Below are 12,029 nucleotides of genomic sequence, written 5' to 3'. Positions count from 1 at the left end.
AAACGAAGGTTTCTTTTAGTGTTACTGTTTAAAATATAGCTCTCGTTTAGTGTCTAATTTACTAATTTTAATTCTTAGAATTAATCTAAAACACCACTAACAATATTTCTTCTGTTAATGTCCTTTTTGTAAGCGTTGGTGTAAATGTCGCTATACTGTCTTTAAGAGAATAGTTATCAGAATTAATAGTCTTTAATTGTTATTTAATTAGTTTTTTTGTTGATGTATTTGCTTAATAATGTATGCTTAAAGCTGATTTCCCGTTTAATAAAATTCTGTGTTGCTTTCATTTGCTTTTGAATTATTAGTAGAAGAATGTTTTTTGACATTATGGAGTGTTCGACATACCATGGTTTAATTGGTAAAATTTGTTGTAACTAATGTGAAATCTTATACTAAAATAGAAAAGCTTAGCTGTTCAAGTGGGTAATTTTATATTTCTCTAAGTGGTCAAGACTTGGAACAAATGTTTCTAATCTCTACTACTATAAAAAAAATTGCGCGTATTCCGGCGATCTAGATGATAATTAGAGCATCAAATTTAACAAAAATGTATTTATGGAACTGGAAATATGCACCTCGAAACGATTTTTTTCTTGAAATTTTGATCAATTAAAAATTAACCCTTTGCGCTCGGATGGTGTTTCTCACTCACCAATCAAGATAGTGCATCATTTTGACGTTTTATTTATTTTTCAATTTCAATTGTTATAAATTCCTACAGAATGGTATAAAGATGTAGATTAATTTGTCAGGGAAATTCAATTTAATTATATATATTTATTTTTCTGAACAATAAATAAGCCTTTGTATTAGGTGAATAATTTTGCATGGGTTACTTGTTTTCGAGTGTAAAGGGTTAAAGAAAAGGCTGATGTTTATGCGAAATAATTCACGAAAATATTGTAGCACAGAATATTTTTTAGATTAAAAGAAAACATCTTTTTAATGATACCGATTCAATAAACGCATAAACTATTCTCACATTTTGGCAATATTTTTTTTTTAATTTGTATAATTTTCACAAAAATATTGCATTGCTGCGCTGACATTCAAGCCGTCTTCATTGTTTTCTTAGATATGTAATCGCTCGCAGATATGTAATATGACTGAAAAAGAATTCTGTTAATACCTGTGCGTGACGAATAAAAAAAAAATGAACTTCGCCAAATATAGTAAACGAATATGCTATGATGATTCTAATAGGATCACTCATATACGCAATGAACAGAACCGGTGAAAGGCTATTAAATAAACGAGGCTTTAATTTTCATTATAATTTGATGTTTAAAAGTAACTTCTTGTAAGAATCATAAGTAGTAAGTCTAGCTTAACCCTTAAATGCATATTGTTGCCGATTGTCTGTATCCAATTCTTCTTAATTTTATTCAAAAACCCGTTGATAATCCTAGAAAATAAATCATGTATGAAAGAAAGAAGTTGACATTATTTTTGGCGGGTAAGTTATAACATTTTTTTTTATTTCAATATGGTGGGTGATGAAGTTCGGTGAAGAGAGAGTTTCTATTGTCGAGTTCCCTATAAAAATGACTTATCTATTCTAATTGTTAAAAAATTACTTATCTGTTGACAGATAAGCTATCAATGTTTGATGTTGTACTTGAAAATTGTATCAGATACGAATGTCTACAGTCAGCTGTTTGGGAGACCGGAAATATAATTTTATAGAATGCAAGTTATGATGTGTATGTTAAATAACGTGTACGTTTTTAATATTTAGTAAAAATTTTGTTTTGTAATCATTTTTTTCAAAGATATGTCCTATGAATGGTCGAATTAATTAACTGAGTATACAAGAATACTTAACATACAAAACTACTTAGTGAGCAGGAATAAATAACTTTCAATTAAAGTTTATTTTATTCTTTGACACTAATTACAGCAATATTTAGAGTTATGTAAACAATACATTTTATTAACTTGAGATGCATCTTTCCATATAATATTTTTCCATATATGTTGTTTTGCCTTCCACACAATGTACCAATACGGTAAATCCAGCATTTCAGTGGGGTCACTTTATATGGAAATAAATATTAATAAAATAACAACCTTACTACATTATTTTAAAAGCACACTAGTTTTACACAACTACAGTAAATTAATCCTTAGAAATTATAACAAGAATTTTAGTTAATCTTTCCTTTAAATCTTATAAGAATGTGCCTGTTTCTACACAAGTCCTATGAATCACTAGAAATTATAACAAGAGAAAGTGGTTAGTTTTAGTTAATTTTTCATTTAAGCATTATAAAAATATGCCTGTTTCTACACAATTAGTATGAATCACTAAAACGTATAACAAAAATTGGTTAGTTTCATTTAATATTACTTTTAAGCATAATAAAAATGTGCCTGTTTCTACACAATTAGTATGAATCACTAGAAATTATAACAAGAGAAAGTGGTTAGTTTTAGTTACTTTTTCATTGAAGCATAATAAAAATATGCCTGTTTTTACACAATTAGTATGAATCACTAAAAAGTATAACCAAAATTGGTTAGTGTCACTTAATTTTACTTTTAAGCATAATAAAAATGTGCCTGTTTCTACACAAATAGTATGAATCAATAAAAATATAACAAGAATTGGTTAGTTTTAGATAATTTTTCATTTAAGCATTAAAAAAATTTCCCTGTTTCTACACAATTAATATGAATCACTAAAAAGTATAACAAAAATTGGTTAGTGTCACTTAATATTACTTTTAAGCATAATAAAAATGTGCTTGTTTCTACACAATTAGTACGAATCACTAGAAATTATAACACAAGAAATTGGTCAGTTTTAGTTAATTTTTCCTTTAAGCATAATAAAAACATGCCTGTTTCTGCACAATTCCTATAAATCACTAAAAAATTATAACAAGAGAAATTGGTTCATTTTAGTTAATTTTTCATCTAAGCATAATAAAAATGTGCTTGTTTCTACACAATTAGTACGAATCACTAGAAATTATAACACAAGAAATTGGTCAGTTTTAGTTAATTTTTCCTTTAAGCATAATAAAAACATGCCTGTTTCTACACAATTCCTATAAATCACTAAAAAATTATAACAAGAGAAATTGGTTCATTTTAGTTAATTTTTCATCTAAGCATAATAAGAATGTGCCTGTTTCTACACAATTAGTATGAATCAATAAAAATATAACAAAAATTGGTTAGTTTTAGATAATTTTGCATTTAAGCATTATAAAAATATGCCTGTCTCTACACAATTAGTATGAATCACAAAAAAGTATAACCAAAATTGGTTAGCTTTACTTAATTTTGCATTTAAGCATTATAAAAATGTGCCTGTTTCTGCACAATTAGTATGAATCACTAGAAATTATAACAAGAGAAATTGGATAGTTTTCGTTAATTTTTCCTTTAAACAATATAAAGGTGTGTCTGTTTCAACACAATTACTAGAAAACCCTCGTAGAAGTAACATTAAACACCGGCTTTCTGTTTCTGTGAACGAATTTGAGAGGGCATGCTGCTTGCTAATTCAATATAGAGCAAAAGATAAAACGAACACATTACAAGTCATCTTTCTTTTTGTATTTTGAACGCATAGTTTCATTAGCTAAGCGGACGTTAGATTCGCTGAAATGAGCCCATTCGTCAGATCCAAATATTTCTTCATCGTGCATGAATATGAAATCTTCTACAACAGACTTGAGTTTGGCATCTTGATGTTCATGTGCCAACAGCAGAATGGTGCTTGCATTGGAAATTTGGAGATTCTCTATTAGAAAACAGGAACATCTGATCTTTAATCGCAATATTTGGTATACATCTGCTGCATGGTACAGCTTCATAGCAATGTCCCACTGTACATCTTCTAAAGAATCGGTGTACAAAAAAAGCAACATCCGGGAAACGATATCATCCTCCAAGTCTTGAATTTCGAAAATATCCTTTGGTTTGCATTTCATATCCTTTTTAAACCACTCTCTCATTATAATGGAACTAGCACAGAGTACAGACTTGTGGACATGGAATGTGGTATCTTTACATATAATGTCGATATCGGTAATGATTTTGCTTTTGTATAAAGCTAGAAGATCATCTTGAACAGTAGGATGTATAGACAGCTTTTCGTCATATGTTTCAGGAACGGTTCTCTTACCTGAAATGAATTTAAAAAATGAATACATAACATTAGCTTGCAATGTTATTAAAAAATAGTCTGAATTTATCTAGAGGTTCAAAATTTCCATAAAAAATTCTAAAATGAATATTTTATAAGAAACTAGCCGCTTTTGGCAATCAGTTCGTTTGCCCATTTGATCGACTTTTTATCTCTTAAATGATTAATTTTTTAATTCATACGACTGGAAAACATGAATTCAATCAATATACAACAAATTAAAAAAGTATGTTTATTACGAAATAAGAGTGGAAGTGAAAATCCTACTAGAGAGTTAATGATGGTAAAAACAAGCGATTGAATGTTATTATATATAGTCTGAATTCCTTCTTAACATTTTAAAACATTTTTTCAGATAATGTATCAAATTGAATTAAAAATATTATTTTTTTCAAGAGGAAATTGTGCAGAAATGAAATTGATATCATTATATAGATAATTTTTTGGGTCTTAAGATAATACCAAGATAATTTTTGTCAGATAATTATTTTAGAAAATATGAATATAAATTTCCACAGGGAAGTAATAACGATACGACTAGACTTAATATACGGTCGCCAAAATTCAAATATTTTGAAGCGATATGTCGCCAGTTTTTTGCAATCTCTAAAATCCATTTGTTACCATTTCTGGTATCCATCTAGAATAGCAACTTTTAGGTGAGCTTTTGGACAATTGTCAGGATTTTGATGTACTTGTCGAGTAACCGTTAATTAATCTGAAACCTTACCACAATTACTTACCTCAAGATGGTCAAGATGGTTTCACCTATTTTTGCGCTCGATTAAACATTTTGTTTGATGTCAATTTCTTTATTTCATTTATATCGTCTTTCCTCAGACTGAATGCACTTTCTGGTGAAAAAGCGAAACATCTCCAGAATATTTTGCAGTTCCATTAATTAGCTGAGCGAAGTGTTGGATTTAATGCACTTGTAAAAATATTCAATGAATGAAGCAGTCTGAAATTCTTTTGATGGTTTGTTGATATTTGAATGTTGTCATTCTACAGTAAATAATAAGTGCAATTTTGTGCCACGTACGTTACTGTTTTATATATGCAGATTTCTGCTCCTTCAAAAGATACGTCTGAGCGTCCTTTCAAATAGACACAGTGTAGTGACAGGCTATGATGGTGGTAAGTTCAAAGGTATTAACATTTTGATTTTTTTATTTGTATCGTGAGAAGAATTTTGTTAAGTTCCATAATGTCCACTTTATAAAATATCTTGAAAGTTTCTTAAAGGTGAATATTAATTGTGGTGAATTTACTGTATTATAAAGTGAGGATATATGGACTGAATTTGGTGAAATCATATTTTTGTCATGGACAACTAATTATACGTTGCATACGCACGTGTAGAAAACCCAAATGATTTCTTTATATCACTATAACTACCGATGCTAAATATATATATATGTAATGATATTTTAAATTCTTAATTTCAATTTAATTAATTTCCACGATTTTATCTTAATTTAGCCCATAGTAAGTCCGTTCTCTTATTTCTTGATCCAATTCCACTTTCTCTATTTAATTAGTTCAAGAGAAGCTTTATAAAATTGCTGAATCGGCTAAATGCCGACACATTCTCGCGCTCCGCACGAAGGGGAAGAAAAATGTCCAATAAGTACATTTTTTTTAAAAATCCCTGTGTTTCCCTTACTTGTGATTGACATGCATAAGAAATCCCTATCGGAATCTTATTAAACCCTTATGTTCATTTTGTATAGTATACCATACATACAACTTTATAAAAATATACTACCAATATAAAATAATTTTTAACTTAGTTTTATTAAAAAAATTTTATTACACGATTTTTTATATTTTTTTAATGTTTTTTATAGCGTAAAGAAACTACTTATATACATTTTTTTTTTTTTTTTTTTTTTTTTGCTTTTCTTCAAAAAAGAAATCTTGCCACGATAAGGGTTAATATATTAGCACTATGAAGAAATATTTCTCCTATCAAAATCTCAGGTTATATAAGACGAGGGATAATTTATTTCGTTCTTTTTTCGACTTCCGCTTTTGTGTCGCGCTGTGGCGGACGTCCTTGCCCGCGTCTCTGCTTGTAAATAATTATGCTTTCTCGGAATGGATATTAAAATTAATTTTAAAATGTAAAAAGTCTTTTCACTGTCTTCGAAACAGCATTCTGCTTCACATAAAATAATGCTTACATATATATACCTAGTTTTACCACACACCCCGCCAAATTGATCATCATGGCTTTCATTGTAATTTTTGGCTTAGGTCATGTAAATAAAAGAATATAATTCAACAAAAACAACAATTAATATAATAAATCATTATTATTAATAAAAAACCAAAAGAAAACATTTGTATTCGCATTTATAGGATATCACATTTCATATTGAATAACCTCATTATGATGCCTATATTTTGCAAGTACATGTAAACTTCGATGACACCTGCCACAAACATATTTGTTGCATGCATCATAGATATAAATCGCTTCGTATTTATTACACTATAGAAGACGGCAAGATTTGCGTTATCAAAGACTTCTTTTTTTATGAGGTTTTTTGGAGTACAATACATTGCTTTCCGTTCTTATTTTTGAGGGGAGGCATCTTTTCTGAAGCAACTATATTCATAATAGAGTTCTATGGAAAATATATGGAAAAAGTAATTCAAATTTTTTCAGGAAATGTCTGAAAGCGATGTATAAATGAATGTAAAAACATATTGTCCATCGTTGCATAGATGAACCATAAAATATTATAAACTTAAAAATTGCTAAAGCCTTCATTTTACGGGTCATGGTATAAATAGGTATAGGTCATACTGATTATGAAAGTTAAAATGGCTGAGTAAAAATTGAATAAGAATATGTAATTGTTATTATATTTCATTAAAAGTCGTCATAAATTACTAGAACAAAACATAAAATATATCAAAATTTTTAAGCATGAAATTTTAAAACCGTCAAAATGATGGTATTGGTAATTCTAGTGTTATATATATATAACATAATTTTGGTTGAAGAAGAGTGCAGGTTTGAAGACATAGACGAGGCGTTGTATTTTTTATTTCATTTTATTCTCTATTTAATATCCATCTCGGGAAAACAATTTATTTACAGGCAGACCAGTACGGCACAAAAGCAGAAGTAAGAAGAAGCAAAAAGGGCAGAAACAAATGATCACTAGTCTTATATAACCTAAGATTTCCGGCCACGCGCCGATGGAATGACCTTTGATAAGGGCTAAAGTGTCACTTTCATTTGATACGTAGTACTGATGGCGCATTATTTTTGCAAAGGGATTAATTAAACCGAAAGTGGAATTGGATCACGAAATAAGAGAATATTTTAGAATGAAGTTACGATGGGCTAAATTAAGAAAAAATATTGGAAATTAATTAAATTGATATCAGAATTAAAATATCATTACATATATATGCCAAAAACGTTGTATATCCAAGAACATTGCAATGGACTTAAAGTTGAACACAACAGTAATTACAGTTTAAGTGATTTAAAACACAAATATAATAAATGATACATATGTAAAAATCTAATTTTAATTAAATACCATAATTGATATCCAACTTTCAGTTGTGTTCATTTAATCTATAAATGTACTCAAATATAGAAATGGCAAAGCATTACGGGGTTAATCTATCAAGTAATGAGTATAAAATGTAAAAAAGTCTGCATGAAAATAACTACAATAATATGCTTATTGAAGCATAACAAATAACTGTTCGTAGCAAAGACGAAAATCTGAATTTATAAAACTTAATGCACAAATCAAATTATATGATTCGCTGGAAATATTCTATTTGAAATTTTCTCCGATACTTACAGAGCCCATTTCCGTTTCTGATTTGTATTACAAAGATTATATAGTTATCGATAAAACAAAGGAACTTTTGCATAATTCTTGTATTTATTAGCCAAATAAACTGGCGAAACAACCCATGTGGGCCAAGGCCTACAATATCCATATTTGCTTTCTTGACCAAGGGCCCAGAGGTGCAAGGCATATCTCCCGGTTAGGTGGTCAGCCTAACGCGGAGCCCCCAGTATTTATTTCCCAAGTATGCTTGGTCCTCAGTTTATCGATACATTGAGGGGATTAAAGGCTGCGTCGACCTTGTCCAGCGCAAGGATCGAACCTCGGACCTATGCGTTGGGAACTATGTATAATTAACTATAGCGTAAATTATCTATGTTAGTCAATTGCTGTCTCGAAATTCTACATTACAGAACCCGAATTTCTCAATAATTTATTCTGGGTATACATTTTTATATGACATTAAATATTATTTCTAAATTTGCTGTAGTTTTTGAGATATAATTAAATTTGTTCAAAATCTCACTTGAAAAGATTCGGTCAATAGAGTCTCAGCTTATTAGCTTATAAAGCCTTACTTTCGTTTTTAATTTCTTGTATACGAAGTACACAAAATATAAATTATCGTCGAAAAAATTAGAACTTGAATTTCCAAGTTTCAGTCATGCCTGAATACGAAGATACAGGTAAAATCTTAGATGGGCCCACCTCTTGGTGACTTATTTGAAATCTCGCCAAGTTGACTACTAATTGAATTTTTGTTATTATCATTATTTTTCAGTAAAAAAACGATACTTGAAGGCCAGAAATAATAATAAATAGAATAAAAAAATAAATATAATAAATAAAAAATAATAATAAAATAAAATAATAAAAATATAATAAAATAATAATAAAAAATAATAATAAAATAAAATAATACATAAATAAATAAAAATAAAAATAAATAAATAAAGTAAATATAATAAAAAGTAAAATAAAATAAATAAAATAAAAATAAATTTTAAAAAATTCGTCTAGGTTGCCACATTGGCGACGTTATCGCCAATGTGGCAACCTAGGGAAACCTACAACAACCTGTGGCAACCTATCGGAATTCAAAAAGACGCCAAGAGGTGGCCTGTGCTTGGATCTAGGATTGGAGTTAGGTTTGTATGTGAGAAAGATAACTCAAAAACGATTTGAACTAGAAAGATGAAATTTGATGTATGGCCTCTATAACAATCTCGTTTTTCTATCAGATTTTGAGCATATCCATTCAAAAAATCTTTATCCGGTAGCCCGAGTACAATTTCACACGATAAAGTCAAAACTTAACGATCTAAATAGATAAAGAATTTCCAACATTCGACAAAATGGAACAATATTATTCTAACACTTAGTACTCAATATGCATGAGATATGATTATATGCATTTGAAATTTGTATGTAATGTTTTTTAAATGTACACAGCTAGAATTTATTCCCTCTTTAGTTCTTAATATAAGAGGTGCAATCAAATATGCATTTTTATTTCTTCCTACTTACTGAGGTGATATAAAATTAGAAATTTCTGAGCAATTTTGATATGCAGTTTATGTAATTAAAGTTTACTTATTTAGCTAAATGTTTTTTTATATATATATCGCATAAACAAAACGAAAGAATACTGACATAATCTGATATTTGATGGGCTTTAAATACGATATTATGATAAAAATATTTTACGCAATTCCATCGAAATATAATACATTTTAAGCAATACCACTGAAAGTCTAAGCATAAACATAATTTTAAGATATCACTGAAGAATTTAACTACAAAGGAAATAGCATAACTTCCATCGTGAATGGCGATGGATAGTTTCTAAATTGATTTTCATGATAGCCAGGATAATCACAGAAAATACTGGATAATGATGCTAGTGCAAGAAAGGTGAGATAGTCATTTAGGTCCTTTTTGAATTTCTTCATTACATTTAGAAGACAAGAACAAATTGCAGCATGTCTTATTAGTTAGTACACGAGTATGTCGAAAGGGAATCGCAGGTTAATAACTGATCACTGTCGCAGGTTATTAACGATAAATCATTCATCTAAAAAAATTTCTGAATGAATATTTTTATAAAGAAAGAGAAAAGGTTAGTCTGAGGAGCTACCATTCAAACTATTCTAATTTGGAAATCTTTTGATTCCCAGCGATTCTTTTCCTTTAAAAGCATTTAACTACAAAGGAAACAGCATAACTCCTATCAATCCTTGCATATCAATGAATCGTTCCCATATGACTAAGAGACGATGTATGACCACCATTGATAAAAAAGGCTCTCCTTAAAATAAATTTATATAAGTGAAAAAATTCAAATTATTCGGAGATCATGAAAAATGAAGAATACAATTTCATAAAATGTCTGTCATCTTTACAAAAAAGGAAATAAGTTTTAAAATATATTTATAAAAATTACCTTTATCTTTATCATACTTCAGGAGCATTGTCTTGGCAGGCAGAAAAGGTTGTTCATCAACAAATTGCTTCCATGTTGATGAGCTAAAGACCTCATCATCATTTTTCAAAATAAAATCCTCAACTCTCATTCTGAAATCAGAATCATGATGTTTATCAATCAACATTAAGATTTCGCAAACATTATGAACATCGATATCCTTTAGGAAGAAAGAACAACACAAAATTTTCAATCGTTCCACTTGATACTTGTCAGCGGCATAATAAAGACCGATAACTGCTTCCCATTCGAGATCTTTAAACGTATCTGTATAAAGAAAGAAGACAAATTTATCCAAAACGTCATACGCAATATCTTCAATCTCAATACATTCATTTTTCTTTTCTTTCATGTCACCGGTTAACATGGCCAAGAATACAGGAGAACGACCACATAGCACAATTTTGTAGAGATGCATAATCCACGATTTTTTGAATAACAAATAATATTGCTATTGTTATTTTTAAATATGCGTTCCAAATATCTGTTATTTCAATCATATTATTAATTAAAAATTATTACTTAATGTTAAATATAAAATTTATTAATTGTAATTAATACTTAATTTACTAATTTAATTAACGTGTGATTGAATTAATTTATCTGTTTCAGCTTACTTCTTAAATTTTTTTTTCTCAAAACTATTTATTTATTAGAGTGAACCATTTTCTGGAAAAGATGAGTTAAAAATATATGTCATTTCTTTAAAATGTTTACTTTAGTCCTATATTCTACCAATAGATGGCGCCAGCAGTAAACAGAGTACATGTAATCAAAGTCAATCATGTCACGAGCAATAAAAAATGATCTGTATGGAATAGCGCATCATCAAATACGAATATCGGTCACTCCCGTAAAGTGGAGCGGTGACTTCGCACTTTCCAGTGAAGCCTCGCACTTTCCGGTGAAATCACCGCTCCGATAAATTTCAGTGATATGCAATTCAATGATACGATACGATAATTCCAATAACCAGTCCTTTCTCTTTTCAATCCAATCACAGATTTCTTTCGAGAGCTTCCATTGGACAGATCGTATCGATTGTTAATCTCCAGTGAATTCACCGCTCCCTCAAATTTCAGTGATATCATATCGATTGTTACTTTCTATCGTGATCCAAAACCTGCAATCGAAATATCATCAGTAAGATCGTATCAAGGATTTGAATCACACCCCTCCTTGAAAAGTATTGATCACTTGTATTTGTGACTTTTTGATATTGGTTACGTAATAACCGCTATGAAAATATTCGTCATCCCTACAATTTTGTGGACGAAGAAAGAGGCTGTTTGCGTTTTAAGTTCCACATCACAAAGAGCACCTTCTACATACAAACTCCACAAATCTTGAGAGATTCTTGGACAATCTGAAATATTTTTACTGGGGACGAAACTAATTATATATTTCGAAACAAGTTCTGGCAATCTAGATGTGTTTGGATTGCCATTTTCAAAGAAGTTAGTCACCTGTCCTGTTGAATAGACAAATTCACTCTGTAGTTCTACATTATTCTCAACTGAATTCTCATTTTCAATGTTCAGCTTTTTGGATTTAATAG

At 29.4% G+C, this 12,029-nt stretch overlaps 1 protein-coding gene across 1 annotated transcript; it reads right to left on the bottom strand.

The window, feature by feature from the left end:
* Positions 1-1,906: 1,906 nt before the first annotated feature.
* LOC129974908 (speckle-type POZ protein B-like) lies at positions 1,907-10,873 on the bottom strand. Its single transcript, XM_056087692.1, has 2 exons — positions 10,433-10,873; positions 1,907-4,141 (listed from the first exon to the last, which is right to left on the bottom strand). The coding sequence occupies exons 1-2, from the start codon at positions 10,836-10,838 to the stop codon at positions 3,549-3,551; spliced, it is 999 nt and encodes a 332-aa protein (XP_055943667.1). The 5' UTR covers positions 10,839-10,873; the 3' UTR covers positions 1,907-3,548.
* Positions 10,874-12,029: the final 1,156 nt, after the last annotated feature.

Source organism: Argiope bruennichi, chromosome 7 (genome assembly GCF_947563725.1).
Source record: "Argiope bruennichi chromosome 7, qqArgBrue1.1, whole genome shotgun sequence".
Classification (NCBI taxonomy): domain Eukaryota; kingdom Metazoa; phylum Arthropoda; class Arachnida; order Araneae; family Araneidae; genus Argiope; species Argiope bruennichi.
This window is presented reverse-complemented; position numbering and strand designations above follow the sequence as displayed.